The following is a 20,381-nucleotide window of genomic DNA, read 5'->3' as shown; positions in this document are numbered from 1 at the left end:
TCGGCGGTGAAGGCCTCCAAGGCACTGCTCCGCTTCTTGCGAACTTCTGGCCTGTATGATAGGCTTTGACTTCAGCGAACACTGACTTTTTAAAGTGGCTTCAATTTTCTGCTACTCTCTTTTCTCTTTCATTTTTTATCCCCTAATTCCTTTCTCTCCGTGTAGGGTAGCAAACCGATTATTCTTCTGGTTGATGATGATGTCCTCGGGCTGAATGGCACATACCCACGGCGGGGGATTGGCCAGGGTGCATAGCGGATACAAACGCACTCATGTACAGGGAATGGAGTATAATTCAATCTAAAATTTGGGACACAGAGCTAGAATTTGTACAATACAAAAAATACGGAGAAAGAAAAGTTGTGAATTCACATTCTAGCAGAGGAATCTACCAGATGAAATTATATAATTGTGAATAGAATCGAACACTGGTTTCAGGGCATATCCCTTGGCGCTTGCCCCGAAGGATAAGAGAATCGGAATAGATAGAGGAAGCCCAAGCCGAGCGAGGGGGATCTCCAAGCAAATTCTACGGAGAGCAGCGAGCCGCCGGCAGGAGAGGAAAAAATGTTCTATAGACTCAATTTCGCCACAAGACTCACAAAGGTTGGATATCGAAAGCCCCGATCGGCATAAATAAAGATTTAGCCGCGGTATCCTGCAGCGCAAAAGGGTCATGGACACCTCACATTGCCTCGAACTGCACATCCGCACACTCCAAGGAAATGCCAGGTGTTGAAAATCCGCTGCAGCGAGGAGAGGCTCATGGCTCAAGGTGTGGAAACGCTGGAATCGCTGAAAGCGTGCTAGAGTCAAGTAAATAGTATTTGGGACGAAAGGGACAATAGGACCATCAAGGGCAGACTTTGCTAAAAAATCAGCCCTCTCATTAGAAACAATGCCACAGTGCCCAGGGACCCAGTGAAAGCGAACTTCTGAAACATGTGGAGGAATAAAAAATTGAAGGGAACGGCTCATAGGAGTATCACTCGAGGTTTCGAGCGCTGCCAAAACAGAAAGGTTGTCTGAGAGTATAATAACCCGAGTGATACTGCAGGGAATCCTTATTAAGGCCAACTCAATGGCCAGAAACTCAGCTACAAAAATAGGGGTATAGTCAGGGGCCCGAAATGAGTAGCTCCAATCAAGAGCCCTTGAGTAAATACCAATAGCGGCCTTTTCATTTTGCTGGGAGGCATCTGTATAGACTGCAATATGGTTAGGAAAATTGTCTAGGTACTCCTCTATGAGCCCATTTAACATATTGGCGGGCAGGTTCTTAGCATTCCTTGGGAGGGTGTTGTCAAAGAAGACCGCCGTGTCAGCCCGCCTGTGGTTGACCAGTACTAAAGATCTCACTGATACAGAAATATTTGACAGCAGGGAGTTAGTGAACACCACCTGAGGGAGCTTATACCGAGGCCAGGGAGTACCAAAGAAGAGAGTTGGGTTCGTTGTAAATATAGGGTTAGCCAATCCAGGAACAGGCTCCAAAGACCTTAAAAATGTCCGCACAGTGATAAGCTCAAACCGGGAATTGAGATCAGGTATCCGCGCCTCCAAGTACAACACAGCATTAGCTACTGATTTAGGCAGACCTAAGCAAAGGCGCAGAGCGCGTCGCTCCATAACAAACAGGGGTTCACGCTTGTACTTTGGGCACCCAGAAAAGAGAACGGAGCCGAATTCAAGGATTGGCCGTACATAGGTCTTATAAAGAAGTAGTAGAGTGTCTCGTCGCATACCGAATTTTTTGTTGCTGATCCTCACCAACCGGCCGAGGGCACGCTCACCCTTAAGCGCAATGCTTCTAATGTGTGGCCGCCAGTCTAAATGCGGGTCATATATTATACCCAAGTATTTTGTTGAATCAACTTGCGGGATGAGGATAGAGTGATACGACAGAGAGATGTAAAGAGGGGTTGCTTGTGGGAAAACAAGGACGGCACACCTGTTCACATTAAAAGTTAACTTTATGCTGTCTAGCCAAACTTCCAGAGCATTTAAATACTCTTGCAGTAATTGGTACAGGATATGAATGTCTTTGGCAGAAGCGAAAAAAGCAATATCATCCGCATACACATAAACTTTGACGGCAGGGTGAATAGGGATATCACGCATTAGTATGTTAAACAATAACGGTGAAAGAACGGAGCCTTGTGGGACACCTCTAGACTGGGCGTATGTTGTAGAAGTTAACGTACCCTTAGAACAAAAGAACGCTCTATTCTTTAAGAACTCTCCTATCCACGCAAATAGGTACAAAGGAGGTTGTACAGTAGCCAGTTTATGAAGCAAAATGCTGTGTTCAACGCTGTCGTAAGCCTTTGCAATATCTAAAGTAACCAGAGCTGATACCTCATTTTGCCTCATAGCAACCTTAATACCTCCCTGCCTTTCCTCTTCTACCTCCTCCTCCAATTAAAGATAAGCATAACCATAACTAAATATTAACTTCATTAGTTAATTTTGCTGTCTAACCTAGCTGTTCTACCCAAATATCTAATTCGTTTTATGATGCCTCATTAATTACTCAGTTAAAAGCAGTTAAACATAGTCATGTGACTAGTTAATTATGACCTCACAAAATCAGTGACGTCACCAATCACCAATTCGATATACTGATGACGTCACCAGTAAATCACCAATTCGGTTGCTATATCGATTTACTATGGGGGCCGCCATCTTGAATTCCTCGGACTTCAAAAATTTCACGCCGAAGGGAGGTGGTAGCAGAGCCCAAGAAATCGAGAAACGTGATGAATAAGAGCTAACGCTCTTTAAAAAAAATTGGTGATGAAAAACGCCACACCAAGCTCTCAATTGCGGTAGCAATACAACAGAACCTTGTGTGCAGGGCTATAGTTGAGCTCACGTTATCTGGCTCCAAGCAGAAACATCCCACCGTAATCGCCGCGAATGAGCCAAAGGAACAGCAGTACCAGTATCGTAAGTGCCACTTGAAACAAGACTAGAATGAGGGCAGCACTGCGTGCATGCAACGTTTTCAACGCATTTCTAGTCCGTATAGTTAAGCTCGACTGCCTTCGGAAAGATATAATTATTAGGTTGCGAGAAATGTGAAGTCTATCAGTTTTTCTAATGTAGAGGCGAGGTTAGTTCAAATTCCTGCAGAGAGCAGCAGCCTCTTGGTGCAAGCTATATTTAGCCAATACTGATTCTTAAATCAGTACCACCAATGTACCAATGTACCACTCAATTACTGTTTTTTTTTGTTTCGCCACTCTGTTGTACAGAAAATGAAATTGTCTCTAATGCCGTGTGATTCTGACAGGAAATAGCCACCTTTTGTTTTCCCATTGACTGATCCTAGGAAGACTGCTTGATCGAACTTTGTAATGCTAGTTTTGTTTCATGTACATTGTGCAAGGGGGCCGGGGCCCTTGTCAGGCGCTCCGTCGCCTTTAGCCTCGGCCCCCTCTTGGACTGTGTCTGAGGAAACAATAAAGAAAGAAAGAAAGAGAGAAAGAAAGAAAGAAAGAAAGAAAGAAAGAAAGAAAGAAAGAAAGAAAGAAAGAAAGAAAGAAAGAAAGAAAGAAAGAAGAATACGAAGACGAACCGGCAGGAGTTAGTCATGCTAGGAATCCAGTACAATCAATCTTCTGCCACCGGCTTGCAGGTGAACGCCATGTTCAAGCAACTAATGGCTCAGTGGCTGTGGCGCTGGGTTGGTGAGCACGTGTTCCCGGATTTCAGACCGGCCCCGGCAGCCCTATGTCGGCGACAGCGATCGAAATGCGATAACGCTGATGTGCCGAGATTTGAATGCACGTGTTCAAAATTAATTTGGAAACCTTTGCACAAGTGTTAATCACATCCAACGGCGTTATTCTGTCATGTGACAGTAACTCAGTTATTTAATCAATCAATAAATCAATCAACTCACGAAAACCTACATGTCGGCTTTTCTGCTTGGCAAACATTTCTAATCTTGGCAGCGCGGTCTGACTTTGAAACAATAAGGCGACTTTAAATGCAGGTCCGTGCAGACTATGGCGTCGACTTGGTGGCTTCTCCGCCGAAGGAACACCACAATGCAAAGATTTTGAAAAGAAGCTTATGCGCTGGAAGGGCACACAGAAATCAACAGCAAGCGAACCACATCTTGACTACAACACATGATCGGCCGCCCTGCAGTGTCGGGTCATAGGACACCACGTCGAAGTCGCTGTAGTAGAATGCACCTTGCACCCTGACAAGGGTAAGAATTCCCACGCCTGACTCGGAGCACTCTTTCTCGACTCCGATGTGCGGCTACGAATTTAAACGTCTTTAAATCACACCACGCACGCCTCTAGGAGTGGCTCACGTGTCATATTTTATACGACATCATGCGGACAGTACTTGAAAACTTCCACTCTAACTACTACCCTTTTCCTAATCTCAAATGTGCATGCAATACACAACCACCAAATTAAAAGACTATCGATCGCGAAGATCGCGAATTTCCCTTGATGCTCTCCTCTCCGCGCCCCGCCTTCCCTCATCCATTATTCTTTCACCATGTACGACGCATGTCATCATTCTCCAGCCACCACACGCTTGACACTGCAGGGCAGTCAACGGGAGCTCTTTTTGCTTTTGTCTCTTTGAAGTGCCGTTTTAGAAACCTTACTTATTACACTCTATAATGGGTTTGTAAATGTCGCGGAAGGTATCGTTCTAAAAACGTACCGGAGGCCAGCATGCACGCTCGTAGCGGTGAAAAACATTCCGTGGTCAAGCGTCATTCGTTTGCCCACTTTTATGCCAATCATACGAGCCAAAATGGTTTCCTCGGCTAGCTGGTATTTAATGATGAATGCATACAGTGCACACGAACACAGACAGAAATCCCGTGTGGTGTCTATGCTTCTATGCCCGTATCCGTCTGCGCTGTATTCATTCACGAAGAGAGAGAGAGAGAGAAAAGAATGGAAAGGCAGGGAGGATAAGAATTGAGTGCCCGGTTTGCTGCTCTACACGTGGAAAGAGGGATGAAGGTAGTGAACGAAATAGTAGAGAGAAATAAAAGGTCACAGCACTGTAGGGGAACGTGTCCTTGCAAGCCATTACTTCGCGAGAACTGAGAATGCATACAGACAGTCTGTAGTATGCTGATCAGTGTCCTTTAGGTATTCGAAAAGCGTCTTGATGGCTTTCTTCCAGAAGGTTAGGGCCAAGGCCTCAGGGTTTTGGCTTCCGTTAGAACGAGAATCCAATCGCCGGAGCAGAGCATCGACGGATATTTGTTAACGGACAAACCGAGGCCAGGCGCAAAGGGGGGGCAGAATTGTCTCTTCTCACCCCAGCGCTCACATAATGAAGAGCCTGTCATACCGATGAGGTGGGAATAAGCATTTGTAATCGCCACTCTTAGCCACATCCCACAGCACACGGGCGCCTTCTGCGTTTCGTCGCCATCGAAACGCGGCCGCCACGGTCGGGTTCGAACCCGGGTACTCCGGCTCACTAGCCGAGCACCATAACCCCTGAGCAACCGCGGAGATTTGCTTTTCGGCGCATGGGACGTTTTTTGTTGCCCCGAGTTTAGATAAATACGGTAGAGGAACAGGAAGGACCGCATGCTTCTTATTTTATTGAGCTCGTTTGCGATAATAACACTCCGAATTTCTGTTCTGTAAAGAAATGCTTGTGAGGTTCTGATTACTATGCAATATGTAATTTTTGCTTCTGTCTTCGTCCATTCCTTTGTTTTCTTTGTTTGCCTCACTGGTGATGTTTCATTGATTTATACGTGATGCGGTCTGTTATTTTGTGACGCGTCTTGTTTATCTTTCGAGATCCTGTTATGCATGGTGTCTTTCGTGTAAACTTGCTTTCATTTTGAATAACAACAGATTTGACATTAGGGCCATTTATTTATGATTTGATATGCAGTCATCTCCCAGCTGTGCACACAAGCGACTCGGCATTTATGGGAGCGTGATGAAGCTGGCGTATTTAATTTAATAAAATCTTTATTTATATCTTCACGGACACGTCTCATGATTTTTGCTTGCCATATGCTTTACTGACTGATCTCAATTCGTCCAGCTGAATTTCAGAGCGATAGCTCTACTTCTCACGGTACAACTTCCGTATTCGATGTGGATGAGACAATGACCTTCAGTGCCTCACAGGGTCAAACCAAACTTAATTGCGTGGTGGTATGGCCCAAGTTACGGTAATATGACCACGTGATCATATGACTATGACCATTGGGTACCTGACCTCGACACTTGACCTTGAATTTTGATTTGAGACAGTGGAGACCATGTTTAACAGCTTTCGCTCGTATAACGATAGGTTCAAGCCATGTTGAACCCCACCCATTTTTTATTAGCTTTCTGCACTGTTCTGAGCCATATTGGATTGTACTGTGTGACGTTCGAGAAGTTACACTGCACACCAAAATTGGCAAATTAGGTTCGCGTTTGAAAAACCTTTGCCGAAAAGTGGTTGCCGTCCAAATTTCATATATTGTTCGTGCTCACAAAGCTATGCTGGCGTAATTTTTTAACTCAACGAGCTCAGGCGCAGCAAGGAAAACTTAGTGGGCGTGAGTTAAATTTTCACGGCATTTACTCCTGTGCAGAGATGTTTGATATGAGGCTAACATAATTTTGCAATTTCCATTTGTGCAAAAAGTGCCATTGCCTTGTAATTTTGAGAACATCCAACGCACGGTAGTGCATACTGTAGCTCAGAACACTGCTGCAATAAACTCTCGACTGGAAGTGTAGGTCAATAAAGTGGGAAATGGCAATGAAACGTTAACTTCAGTCAATTAAATGTGAATTCAGAATTAATAACGAGCAATTAAATTAAAACGCAAGTTTTTATACAGTCGAATAAGTATGAATTCCCAGGCAATAAAACCTCATTGTATCTATCGAGTTGATTAATAAACAGTCAATTTTAATTTGTCGGCCAATATTCTTAACTGAAACTGAACAAAAATTCAATAAGCGCTTAAATAAATCTCATATCACGGGGAGTTAATAAGCGTTTAATTAAAACAACCCTATGTAACCTAATGCCCTCAGAATGCCTAATTTTTATGAGTGGCTCGCTGAAACTACTCAAATTTTTATACGGAATTGTCTCCGTTGAGTTGAAAACATGAAGAGCGAGTGTTATCCGCAGTTTAACTCACCACTTAACTCCTTCCACATATGTCAATTAAATGTTGCGTCTGTGAGGCCGACACCAGCAGCGGGCGCACCTGACCATTCAAACAAATGCCGAAGATTTGCGTCCATATTCGCTTCTGTTATGCTTCCGACTTGTGCCACGGGCCATATCAATGCGAAAGCACTTCTTGGCTTATTACTGGCGCTCGTCCGACGAGACAGATCCATAGCCAATTCAACACTATCCACATAACAATATGCACACTGGCTAGGCTGGTTAAGTAGTCCTTTCTTGGGAAAAAAAAAAGAAATAAAAACAAAACTAAAGAAATGAAAATAAAAAGAGTAAAAATGGAAAACATGAAAAACAAAAAATGACCAAAATAATGACCAAAAAAGAAAAAAATGGAGTGAGAAAGTAAGGACAGGGAAATACTTTCGCAATTCCGCTCTTAAGCAGACTGAAAGGCAGTCCTGTAACTTTTTCTTTGGAAACCGCGTACATGAAAACGTATAAACACTTAGTTTCTCTCCCCCCCCAGCCCCAACAGCTGATGTGGGTTAAGAATCTTCTTTGGCACAAACGTGCCCAATTTCTGATAAAAAAATAATTATTTGATGGCTCGCAGTCATTACCACGTATTAGCATCTTTGAGATGACGATGACGCTTCACGATTGCACTGGCTCTTTTACAGCCTGGCTGTACAGGATGACCGCTGTCGTCTTCTCGCAAGGATCTTCAGTGCCCACAAGACCACAAACACTGCGTTTAAGCCGGATACCACGTGAAGAATCCCGTCATAGGACCCATGGAAGTCCCGGAAATAACCTGAAAAAAAAAAAAGGAAGCACCTGTGCTTTACTGTCATTCGCTGCAAAATAAACATACATCTTGAGCCTTCCAGAGACAAAGTAACGGTGGGCTGACTCAAGAGCTCCGACAGTGTTCACATGACAATGTTATGAAAATTATAATCGCTTGACAATAGAACTGGAGAGTTCTGGCAGCGTAGGCAGGGAAGTCTCGCATGTGTTGAATTCCACATTACTCTGTAGTCTCTCAATCGAAGCGAATCAACTACTGTCAAAGCCTTAGTTGTGGCTCGAAAGTGGAAGCAGCGGGTAAATCGGAGCAGAGGAACAGACAGGTACAATGAGTGTCGTGATTAGCTACAGAACTGCCTCTTCATATTCTGTTCCAGTGGTCATGTTTCTGCCAACGAGCTAAACGGTCTTATGTAATGCCAGCATTTGACTCTTGCGGCATAGATCTTCTACAGGTTGAGAAACGGTAATGCGAAAAGAAAAATCTCATGCAAAATAAAATAAAAATAAATCATTGTAACTTTTAATACTGACCCGTCAAGAATGCTGCGAAGGGCTTTGACTATAGTCGATGCGTTAAGACATGCGCTTGCATTAGATTTAGGTACTTGGAACTTTATTCGCAAGGTGTTAATGCCACGAATTTTCTTCCGCTCTTTCAAACCTCCATACCGCCCCAGTGTCGTGTTGTAGCAACAAGAATTGGGTTGAAACCAGGGATCTCAGTGCTTCAATCGCAGCTTGCTGAAGAGCATCGAAGCTTATATGGCTGACGTAAGCTTCCCTATTCTCTCCTGGATTTTCATTTTCTGCCATACACTCTGCTGCCATGCCTCCTACCTTTCTTTTAGTTTGAACAAATATAAAAAACTCGCGGGGCCTTAGCTTTGGTTAAGCCTGGTAGGTTGCGAAAGCAAAAGCGCAGCGCCTTCAACTGAAGGAACGCAGTGCGCCGCGTCTAGAGGTCACGCGTGGCTACCGGCCGCCGCTGCACGACGACTCAAAGCGTCTTCGGTATCTTTTTTTATATTTTGTTTTTGATGTTGTTGCGACTGAGAGAAATAAAACAATCTACAGCTGGTATGACGTCACAGCGGCATTAGCGCCACAGGTGCGCGGCGCGGCGTAACTGCAGCCGGGCTATCTGAAGGAGCGAGTTGGTCGCCCTGATTCACTCCGCTAAAGGTCAAATGTAACTGCGGCCGGGTCACGCGAAGGCTTGAAAGTGCGAGTAGTATTGGTTTCGCAATAATAGTAAGCTGTTATCAACAACACATGAGCGGGCGACGAGTGTAGATGTACACGTACCGAACAAAAATGGCCGCGTGAAATGTACGAGGCCAGTGCAGAACACCAGTCCTCCCATCAACAGCGGCAAAGAGTCGATTCCGAAGTCTCTCGCCAGTGCCGGCGCTTGCAGAGCGACGCGACTGCCGTTGCTGACGCCTATGAGCGTCGACAAAACTAGCATCCAAGAAAAACTGTCCATCCATACGAAGAGCTCGAACGCGCAGCCTTGGATGATGTACCCTAGAAGCATGACCACATCGAGGCTAAGCAGTCCTGAATCGATGATGACACCACTCAGAGGTCTCACAACAAGATCTCCGGCAGCAAATGCGTTCAGAAGAAATACTGCGCGTTCAGGGGGTAGGCCTCGGTCTGTGCCCAAGTCCACGTGCAAGAGCACGAACGTTGTGAGCGCGAATATCACCACTGAGAACGACAAAGCGTTCACAGCGAACGGCACGGTTGCAAATAGTTTCAACGAGTGAACGAAGCTTTCGCTGTCTCTTTCTGCAGGCCTCGGGGACTGTGTGCGCATACAAAAGGCCATGAGATCCTGGAAACTTCGAGCTTTGGCAACGACAGCTCTCCACAAGGTTTGCAGACCTGTTCTTTCTTCTTTAGACACGCTTTCTTCTTGCACGGTATCTGGACCCAGAAGAGATGGTCCTGCCTTCGGTGCTGGTTTCTTCGCTAGCTGGGCGTCCTTGACGGCAGAGGAGTTCTTTGGCCGCTCCATCCAGACGGGGCTGCGCAGGATGATGACAGCGGGGCAGGAGTTAAGCATGGCGCCGCCCAGCAAAAGAAGAGCTCCACGTATCCCGTAGGTGGCTCGCAGCATCTCGGCGAGTGGTGGAATGTAGAGTAGGTTCATGCCGGTCAGGGTGAATATAACGCTGCAGGCAGTCGCCCGCCGCTTATCGAAGTGCTGCGATACCAGGACATTGACTGCTACGAACGCGCCGGACGCTGCCGTACCTGGAAGAACGGATGCAAACACAATCAGATAAGAGAATCAATGCACAGTACGCGGTTCTTAGCGTTATGTACAGTCTTTGTCAAAAGTGTACAGCCCGAGGAATCTGCTTATAAGCCCTGTAGTGCAGCTCCTCTTGCATACTCAGGGACCCTAATTTCACAAAGGCAGGAGGAACTTAAGTCCTCAACCCTTCCAAGCTTAGGACTTTCAAATGCGCTTAAGGGCCCCGCTGCACGGCTTGGAAGCAAACACCTTGGGATGTATACTTTTGACAAAGACTGTACATCAGCGAGAAAAATGAAAGACACACACGGTTAAGAAGATGGTGGGGCAGTGTGTCGGCACTTGAGGGATCTTCTCAGCACCGAATAACATAATGCCCCCTCCCGCTTTGAATAGCTGTCCAATTGATTGTTCAGTTAATAATCTTTGAAAATTATTGCTTGAATAATTTTTTGATTATCACTGTAAGTGCAGAAACTCACCAAGAGCATTGTCAACTAAGGGAAGAAAGACTGATCTATACAGGGAGGGAGGAATGTCACTACGCTGGCAGGCGCACATTCTATAATTATTTAGAACTGCGCGCAGTGTTTTATATTGAATATTTTTTTTCCTGTAATTTGGGTAAATCGCCGTGCAATATACCCTGCGTGCTGAAACCATGAATGTTGCGCCATTGTTGTGCCAGGACATTTGCAACACAAGTTCGTTCCACTGGCTGGTCGTTCATCCTCCAGGCGATGCTGTTGGTGCAACCATCGGCAAACCACCGAGAGTTTGAAAGCAAGCCCGGATGTCGGAGGGAGTGCAGAGAGAGACAGAGAAGCAACGACCGTGTCTCTCAGTCGTTCGATCGAGCCTAGAGATGTGAAGGCCTGAAAAAAACACGGCAATTTTGGAAAAAAAAACGTTTTTTTTTTCGTTTTTTTCAGACAAGCCAAAATGGAAAGAAACATCGAAAATTTCACAATACAATTTCGAGGTCTTATGATTGCTTGCTTTTAGTTTAGGTTTTTGTTTTTGCTTTCAAAACCATTATAGCGTGCATCGTTGAACGACTGGAGAGCAGTCGTCATCGCCGGTGCCAGGAAGTGCTTTTAAAACGTTCGTGCTGCGAGTATGCGGGTTGAAGGCCAGGTCACATATAAGATCCAGGCTTCACTTAAAAACACACTAGTACTTGAACTCACGGCTGAAGTAGGACAAAATGGCTGCAAATTCTACAGCGCTACACACACGGCATAGATAACATAGCCTGCTGTGCACGTAAGCGGTTTTAGCCAAATACAAGCCTAGCTTCTTGATTTCCAACGTAGCAGAGTACAGGACATCCGCAGGAATTTGGTCTAGGACAGGAGTCTTTAGCGAAACACGTGACCCCATCTACCTGGTGGCAAGGCCTTTGCACCAACCAGACGCTAACTCGTCTGGCTTGCGGACTGCTGCAGATACCACCTACATCCGCCAGCTGCGAACGATACTGATCATGTTTCGGAAACATCCATACAAGGATTCGCAACAGGCTTTCAGGGGAACGCGTTCGAAAGCTTGTGTATGTGCAGTCGAACCTAGCTGTGGACACAGCTTCAAACCATGCTGCTCCGCGTAGTGCCGCATCCAGCGAAAGTGACTCAGAGTCCGGTATGAAGTGACTTATAGATCAGTTTTCATGTTCTCTTTCTCGGTGCAAAAGAACAAGAAGTTCGTTTCACAATATGACATCTATAACTGCATTTTCGACTGAACTTCGGAGCATTATTATTGATCGTTGTGCAGTTGCAAATAAATCTGCTTTTGTCACGTTTTGCAAAATTTCCAATTTTTCATGAAAAAAACCCTAAAAAAAAACGGTTTTTTTCGTGCCATTCAAAATTTCTTGAAATTTTACATCTCTAATTCGAGCCCCATCTCGAGGAGCTCATACGCTGTCCTCCCCCTTGCCGAACCTTTCCAGTGTCATGTAAATGCTGTACATAAAGCTCTTTTCGAATGCTCCGCCGTCATCTTCGGTTGACCTGCCCTTGTGTGACATGTCACTGTCCGGGGGGTTCCCGCGGCAATCACCCCCTGGTTACTCCGACTACTGCTACTACTAATACAACGACGCGAAACCCAAGGGCCATACACCAAAATATTTTTTTCCTTTTTCATTCTTTTGCTGCTCTACCATTGGCAGGCCACTTGTGATGCTACGTAAGATAGCTATCAAGAAACGTCCCTCAACAATTTCACTACCGGGTGTGGAGGTGTCAAGCCTTAGGGAGGCAACAAAAAAAAATGAAACAACAAGGAAAAAGATGGCCCTGACCAAGGCCTACAGAAAGAAGATTGTAAAGAAAGGCTTAAAGCGTAATGTATGCTTACCGTAAACGAAACCGAAAACAATAGTGAGAAAGAGGACGCCATCTGCGAGGTAGCAGATGCAGACAGAAGCGGCCGCGACGGGAGAACAGACGAGCAGCACGGCCCGGCATGAGAAACGCCGGCACAGGTATCCCATGAAGGGGGCTGCAAGGGAGCACAGAAAAAAGTGAATACGAACACCTTTGACGTACAGTCATGGGATTTATGAGCGCGAACACGGGAACGCGTGTCGCGCTGTACAGACAGCGCGGCTTGACGTGCGCTGAGAGTGATGTCGCGTGCGAGATTCGCGCGATGGTGGTGGTGGAGGTAAACTTGAATCGGTAAAGAGCTTTGCGACCCTCGACTTGGGAGGAGTCCTTAGTCCAGGGCTCCTACGGTCTTAGGTCTCTGCTGAACCAGCTGTCTTTGGTCATCTAAGCTTGAGCCGTACACCACCGCTTTCCACTGATCAGGTTGTGGGCTTGGGATTTTCGGCGCGGCTTGCATGCTTTGGCAAGCCCATTCAGGGTGTTTTCCCCACAGCTGGCATGGGGTGTATGTGGTGTAAGAGGCTGGTGTGTAGGTGTGTGTTGGTCTCTTTAGCTGCATCCAAGAGCGCGGCTACGGCCGTTAGAGGAGCGGATGCACTCCCAGCCGGCGCCCGCGCGTTGCTGGCAGTGCACGGTGATAACTGATAACGACGCCACGGACAGTAGGCGGCTGCCTGGTTACGTTGGTAGGCATGTGGAGAGCGATAATCGCGTGGCGCTTTCGAGCCACCAATTAAGCATGTTTTCCTTAAGGATAAGAGTGCCTGGATCTCCGGAGCGCACTTTCTGTCACCGAGAGGAGAGCGAGATGAACTGAGCAAGAAAACGTGATTGCTCGAAAATCAAGCCGCCATGGATTTTTCGGCTCGCTCCACGTCTTTACCGAAAAACAAAACACGAAAGTTGAATAACTGGACGACTAGTAGTTCCGGGAATAGGCGGCACGCAGCGCCTTTCTTTTAGCAGTTGTCGTCAAGTGTTTTAGAAATCCAGGACAGCACAATGCACTCTAAACATGAATTACCCTATAAGGAAGTACAGAAAAAGTAACAGGTCCTCTAGCGAACTCCCTAACAGGGGCAACGTAATCTGCCTAGGCCCTGGCGTTGATTTCCGCCACAAAAAATATGGAATACTTGAGGCTGGGAAGGGCAACATATCCCCTGTTCAAAACATGCCATGTTCTCGAGGATTCAATCTACTCTAACTGCTCACCTAAAGGCCTCTGATGCCGCGGTTAAAGGACTCCTCACAATCATGACTGTAGCAAGTTATATGATTTTGAGGTGGGGATATGCCTCCGTCGCCAACAACATATCAAGTAGTGATCGAAATCTAGCCCAGTACTGGGCAGCACAACCTTCCTCTATTAGGGAGTGCGCTAGATAAGATGTTGCTCATTTACAGGGTAATTCGTGTTTATGATGTGCACGTAAAGACCAGGCGCCAGACGACAAGGCGGCGGGCAGCTACTAGGATTCCATATTTTCACTGCGTTTCTTAAGCTGCGTGTACTCTAGGCCGTCGAATTACAGTCACGGTATATTCAGTGACTAACTAAAAGGACAAATTTATTTTCAACTACTAGTTGTAAGGGCAGTGTTTCAATGACAGTTTCGAACACTGCATGGTCTTGGCGCCGCGGGCTAATGCATCTGAGAGAATTTGAAAGCAGCCAGCCCTTACTGAAATGTCTCCCGACAATTTTCTGTACTTCGCTTCGATTTCGAAACTATAGCTCTTGGCGACGTCGGAAGCGTTGCTTACGTGATGCGTTGCGAGGAACATCACCTCTTGCGGTTACCGATTAACACTTGGTACAAGCTCTTGTGCCTTGTTTTGTTTTCTTGTTGTGTTACGCTTTAGAAGACAGACTTTAAAGAGGATGATGAATTTGATGAGTTCGTAGAAGACGGCGAAAAATAAAATCAAAGACATATTTGCTGAGAGCAGATTTGCACGTATACCTCCTATGCTGAGGAGGCTCCCGCTGACCACTAGGGGCCACGAAGCCTGCTTCCTGGTGACGCCGAAGGTTTCGATGATTCCGTAGAAGACGACGCCCGCAGCCTGGCGGCCCATCATAGCTCCGCACAGAACCCAGCCGAGGAAGCCCGCTGTGATCCAGCTCCAGCGGGAATCGACCCCGAACAGCGGGTCCTGCTTCAGGGACGCCTCGCTACGCAGCATGCCTGCGTTCAGTATAGCGTGGTGCGGAGCTGGTCTAGTTCAATGCGGACTGAATGAACGTTGCAACACAGACTAAAGGTGGACCTGCAAGGAGCGGAAAACCTGTAAATTATTGCAAATAACTTGCAGACGTGGACACCATTTTGCGTATTATGTTGATGACCACATGAGATACATATAAAACCCAGCTTTAACGGGTTACTGTATGGACAGGCCTGCGTGGCGTACGTGTAGCCTGTCAGACTTTTTGAGACCCAATTTGAGACCTAATGTTTCGAAGCCGGCTCAGCTCCTTTTTGAGAGGTGACTGAGGGCTATGGCTCTTTAAGTATACATTGTAGGGCGGCAAAGGGCCGAAATAAGGAATGCGGAGATATGAAGGGTGCAGGAGGGGGACAGATTTTTTGCCGCGAAAATTTTGCACTCTTAGTTCGCCCCTTGGAAGTTGGCCTTAGTTTCTTAGTTTGTATTGTGTCGAAATTTAGCGCTAATGTCTGAAATGGATTCATTCTAGCGACAGTGGGCGCATGTTACCTGTCTTCACCATGACGAAGGTTTGTGTTTCGGGCTGTTGAAAGCTGTGATCAGCCCTGTACAGATTTGCATTGAATACAAGAAAATGTCAAGGCCTGTCGTAGGGCCTGGAATGCGCCCTAAATGGAATACTTTGCATTCAGGCCCTGCGCTGGAGATTCTGTCAGCTTTTTTCTTACACCTGGTTTTCGCTGAACACGAGATCATTGCATTAAACAAAATTCCGCCGCTACCCCCCTTACACCGGTAGCTTGCTCCGTCCTGAAGTTGAAGGGGTGAGCGCTGCTAAATGCAAGAGTGACTTCCACGGCGCTTCCACAAACAGAATAAACGATGAAATTATCAAAAAATTTGCTGTGGCTACATTAGGTACGTTAGGCGCCGAGCATGTTGTGCTCGGCGCCTATATGGCAACCGGTTGCCATGGTTGCCATGGTTGCCTAACAGCCATGGCAACCGGTTGCCATACTTACGGCTCATGCGCAGTACTGGCCTACGACGACCGCCCGAAACTCGCCGCTGACTAGCCTAGTGTAGCTTTCGCTACAAAATAACAGTGAAATCAAGTCTCTGACGAGAAATAAGCATGCGGTTTGTTTTCGAATAATGGTCGTCTCCAATGGGAAAGAACAAAAAACGAGCGCTTTTTTAAATGAACAGTTTTTTAGAACCTTCTCATGATACTGAATGCGCGTTCACTGTTCCTCTACGTGTTTCATCGGTCCACACTGTTCAATAAACGTAACCACCGCTGATCAGTTAAAACCACTACAACCTCAACTGTGGTCGATAGTGCATGAACTGTAGAACTGAAAGCTACGTTTTACACAACAAAATCTGGAACAGCAGACTTTCCACGTGGTTAACAGCCATAGCGCCGTCAGCCCCGGTAACTAAAGATGAAAAATTAGAGGTAATTATGCTAATTGGCAAGGTACCATAATGAAAAAAGCACGGGTACAGGTAGTGCTTTCCTGTTCTCCGTGGGTATCTGTGCCACTTGTGTTAGCGCTCTGGCTTTTAAATATAAACAAATGAACACTCACCTTTCTTTATATCCAGCTGACACGCCCAGTTTCGGAGCGGTCCTTTCGCTGCGCTGAATATCGCCACTCACCTGCGACACTAGGCGGTCATCCACGCAGTTGTCTACCACGTAATCCGGCTGTCTGAGTGCAGCCGCGTCAGAAAAAGGCGGTCCACACCGAATAAAGCAGCACGAGACTTGTAGCAGTGGTTGCGTAGCACCGTCTCCACTATCAAATAGGCGAGTAAAGCGATAACAAGTAAGACCGCTTTATAGCCGCACGATATCACGGGTACCCGCAGATCTGCGGCGCAGGCGGAGAAAACACCTCTCCGGAAACGATCATGCCTGCCTTCAACAATAAACACCGTCGTAAGCCACAAAGTACGCCGGTTACGGACGCCAAAGTGTAGGAATGTAAATAACAATTAAAAGAACAAGAGAGAAACAAGAAAACATTGACCTTCAAGAACAGCCGCAGCAGGACTGAAGAGGGTTACGAGCGGTGCCGAATGTCAGAACTGTGTCAATGCTTCTTGCCTCGTCGAACCGCAGGGCTCCAAAACGGCGTAGAACAAAGCCTCAGACATCTCGGCCTGTTCCAAGGAGAAGTGATCGCCATAGCTCAGCCGCTTTATACTGCCACCGCTGCATATTTGGTGGCTTTGTCACTCCACTGCTTAGCGCAAAGACTCGAGATGGAATCCTGGTTGTGGCGGCCGCGTTTCTACAGAGGCGAAACGCAAGGCGCCAGTGTTCTGTATGATGTCCGTGCACGTTAACCCTATGTGGTCGAAATTAATCCTCAGAACTCCCGTAGCCTCCCCCACACTGTGCAGCATAAGCAGTGCCTGTAACCGCATAACGACTCATTTCTGACAGGCCCTGCGATCCACACCCGATATGCTATCGCGGAAGTGAAGTTGGTAATGTAATGTGCACTTGTCCACTTGAAAAACACGGACTTAGTCGCTTATGCGCCACCGACGCAACAAGAGTGCTGCCCGACAAATGGCCATCATGCAGTATTGATAAATATTCAGAGAACAAGAAATACATGCCAAGTTGCTTGTATCCGTAACCACCACCGTGAGTTTGGCGCATAGCTTCGTCATGTCCATGATAAAAGGCCGTCTAATTTAAAGCGAATGGAGCGACACACCGCTGCCACAGCACTTCCCAAGTGACTACGATGCAATCCAATCCAGGCTACCCTTGTACTACAAACGAAAACTCTTCATCACGATAAGAAGCCATGTACAGCGCATGTCCGCGTCGGAATTAGGGCCTGTAAACTTCCGCAACAGAACCGCATCTCATCCGAGCGATAGCGATACGTGGCCAGTCGTAAATGCGCTCCTTGAACCCGTGAACGTGCATCAAGTTCAAGTTCGCGCAGTAGCGTCGAGTTGTACTGTTATCACTTAGAGTTATGACGGACCGGAACTATGCCAACTCCTGATCTATTTTAAGGCCAGCCACATCACTCGGTTTGCAATGAGACCCCTTTGGACGCCTCTGTTCATCAACATGTCGCAATATGGCGCTACTAACGGGGAGCAGTGGCTTAAGTCATTACGCTAGTTGCTGCCATGACTGGCGAATGCGCCAGGGGGAGAGGGTGCGAAAAATTGCCAAATATTTACGCTGCGCTGCGTAACACTTTGCTTTCCCCTGGGAGAGAGAGAAAAACCTTTTATTGAGGAGCAGAGATAAGCCGGCAAAGAAACTTCGCTGACATGCTACTCTGCGAGGAGAAGAGAATTGGGGACAGAGAGACGCACGAGAGGCGCGCAAAATTTTGAAATAAAGAAGTAAGAGAAGGGAAAGAAAGACAACAATGAAAGAATAAAAAATAAATGGGCATTGAATTGGAGCTGAGGTGTATATCAGCGAGTAATACTACAATATATTAATGGTGACGAGCAATGTCCTACAAAGTGATGAGAAAGTTCATTGCACGAAGAATGCATAATGATGCGATTTTGGGGAAATTAATATTAGAATTTTTACAGTAGAACAACGTCGTATAATTAGGCAAATAAAATATTGATTTCCCGTCTCTTCTGCGTAAAGCAGGCTAAGGAACCTAACACACAGTCCGCTGTTAGAGACACTTGGGTGAGAGGCTTCTTACAATGTTCATAGCACGCACGCTCGTCGGCATACGCTGGGCATTCAAACAGAATATGTCGTACTGTTTCTATCCAGCCGCAGTTTTCGAACTGCGATCCAGCCGCAGTTTTCGAACTGCGATCCAGCCGCAGTTTTCGGACTGCGGACTGTCCACTTGTCCTAAACGGTAGCGCAAGCTCTTTGTGAATGCGGCGTTCAGAGGGAGGCGATGATAATCAGTTTCCAGATGGCGTGGAAGACTGGGTGGCTGTCCGCCTTTTGATAATGCTTAATACCTGTAGTAAAGCTTAAGGCTTATACAGACTTCGTGGCATACTGGGCTACCAGCCTACCACAACTATCCCGTCACTACAGGTGCATGGTCATGTGCCTGGCGCTGATCATGCCCTGACACGTCACCGGATGCTGACGGCTTACGCCACTGAATCCACCGGGCGGGGCTTCGTATAACAGCCTTTGCTGTGAATTTTGTTCGCCCATTTCCCGTGCTGTGTCGCTAGTGACAGGTGCTTCTCTCTTTCACTCCACATGCGAAGCAGACACGAAACGTCACATCAATGTCTTGTTCTACAACTCCTGCACTACAACGCCTTATGGAGAGCCTTACTCCACTAGCCAGCATTTCGACTAGAGGCCTGCGCTCCAATGAGGAAGCACCGGTGAGAGGGAAAAGGGTGTGATGGGGGATGGGGGGTGGCGGGCTGCCACAGGTGACATTCCAAAAACTGATTAGTGCAGTCGACCTGAAAAAACTGCGATAAAGAAATACGCCGCCTAAGCAGGACGAAATTCGGAAGAGTGTAGGGATGGTGAAGGTGAACTTGAAAAGGCTGTTCGTCCAGGCATGGCGGCTACGGCACGTGGCATTACAAGAGGAAGTCGGATTCACCTTGAAAACTGCGATAAAGAGATCGAGCAGCACGGAGATAACCGAATGCGGGGAAGTGAAATAAAAAGAGAGAGAACGACACCAAAGGAGAGGAGAAGGAATAGCATAGAAGGCCTTACATGTCAGAATGCAGAAAATGCCCGAAGGAGAAAGAAAAGCGGATGAGCAAAGGAAGGGGGAAGGAAGTGTGGGATCCAAGGGTCATTGAGAAATGCAAGCTAGAGGTGCAGAGCAGTAGCCAAAAGTAGATTAGAATAAAGATAAAAAAATAAAAGGGGGAAATAGGCAAAATCATGAAAGAAATGATAAAAAAGCGATACGAAGTGAATTAAGATTCGAGTTTTTCGTTTTTTCGGTGAAATTCTCGTTAACAGATATTCTTCGCTCAAATTTTGTTAGATCTCGATGAAGTTCGCGTTGATCGAAGTTATTGCTAGGTGTCCGCACTTCAGAATCGGTTTGTCACTATCATTTAGGGATTTAGAAATATCAACTACATTTCTGTCCTCTTTCTGCGGTGTTAACGGTGTACGCTCTGGCTCTACCGAAATGGAAGTGCGGTTATTTACATGCCTAAATGTCCCTTTCTCCATCGGAAGCTTATCTCGAATACTTTTACGCTGTTGTTTACCGTGAAGCTTGCGTTCCTTCCTCGGCACAAAATCTGCTAGTGCTTGTCGTTCGTCCGCTTTAGCGCTGTTTTGTGAGAATTTAGCTGCACTTGGAGATGATGCTATAAAATAGATGTGAAGGATAGACAAGTATCGTCTGAAACGTTCTGCCAGCGAGTGAGTAGTTCGGGTCGAAGCTATCCAAGGGAGAATTTGATGTTAACTTTAAGAGTATTGGTTATCGTTCTGTGCCCAGAGTATAGATTTTTAAGTCTAAAAATGTAATTTAGAGTTGGATTATTTCGTGGCTAGTTTTTTGGCAGCCAGGATAGCTCACCTTATTATTTTGACTTTTTGGCAGCTGACA

At 46.4% G+C, this 20,381-nt stretch overlaps 1 protein-coding gene across 2 annotated transcripts; it reads right to left on the bottom strand.

Annotated features, from left to right (window-relative positions):
* Nucleotides 1-1,294: 1,294 nt before the first annotated feature.
* Nucleotides 1,295-15,735, bottom strand: LOC149358410 (monocarboxylate transporter 3-like). 2 transcript variants are annotated; one of them, XR_016288667.1, is made up of 5 exons: nt 14,595-15,735; nt 12,596-12,739; nt 9,271-10,227; nt 7,773-7,966; nt 1,295-4,031 (listed from the first exon to the last, which is right to left on the bottom strand). XR_016288667.1 is itself a non-coding variant. In XM_089570481.1 (4 exons), the coding sequence occupies exons 1-4, from the start codon at nt 14,815-14,817 to the stop codon at nt 7,827-7,829; spliced, it is 1,464 nt and encodes a 487-aa protein (XP_089426607.1). In that variant the 5' UTR covers nt 14,818-15,734; the 3' UTR covers nt 1,295-7,826. The 2 variants fall into 2 exon arrangements, 1 of the variants encoding a protein (XP_089426607.1); XM_089570481.1 differs by having other exon boundaries at nt 1,295-7,966; nt 14,595-15,734.
* Nucleotides 15,736-20,381: the final 4,646 nt, after the last annotated feature.

The sequence above is a fragment of the Amblyomma mixtum genome, chromosome 2 (genome assembly GCF_055824585.1).
Source record: "Amblyomma mixtum isolate Tamu chromosome 2, ASM5582458v1, whole genome shotgun sequence".
Lineage (NCBI taxonomy): Eukaryota > Metazoa > Arthropoda > Arachnida > Ixodida > Ixodidae > Amblyomma > Amblyomma mixtum.
Note: the sequence above shows the minus strand (reverse complement) of the source record. Positions and strands in the feature narration are given on the sequence as shown.

What these genes read in the sequence shown, in the direction of transcription:
- LOC149358410 (XM_089570481.1), bottom strand. Translation starts at nt 14,817, where the DNA reads ATGCTGCGTAGCGAGGCGTCCCTGAAGCAGGACCCGCTGTTCGGGGTC. An exon ending in GAGCCTCCTCAGCATAGGAG is followed by an intron (nt 12,740 to 14,594) that starts GTATACGTGCAA and finishes GCTCCCTTGCAG; the next exon opens with CCCCCTTCATGGGATACCTG. An exon ending in TGTTTTCGGTTTCGTTTACG is followed by an intron (nt 10,228 to 12,595) that starts GTAAGCATACAT and finishes CCGTTCTTCCAG; the next exon opens with GTACGGCAGCGTCCGGCGCG.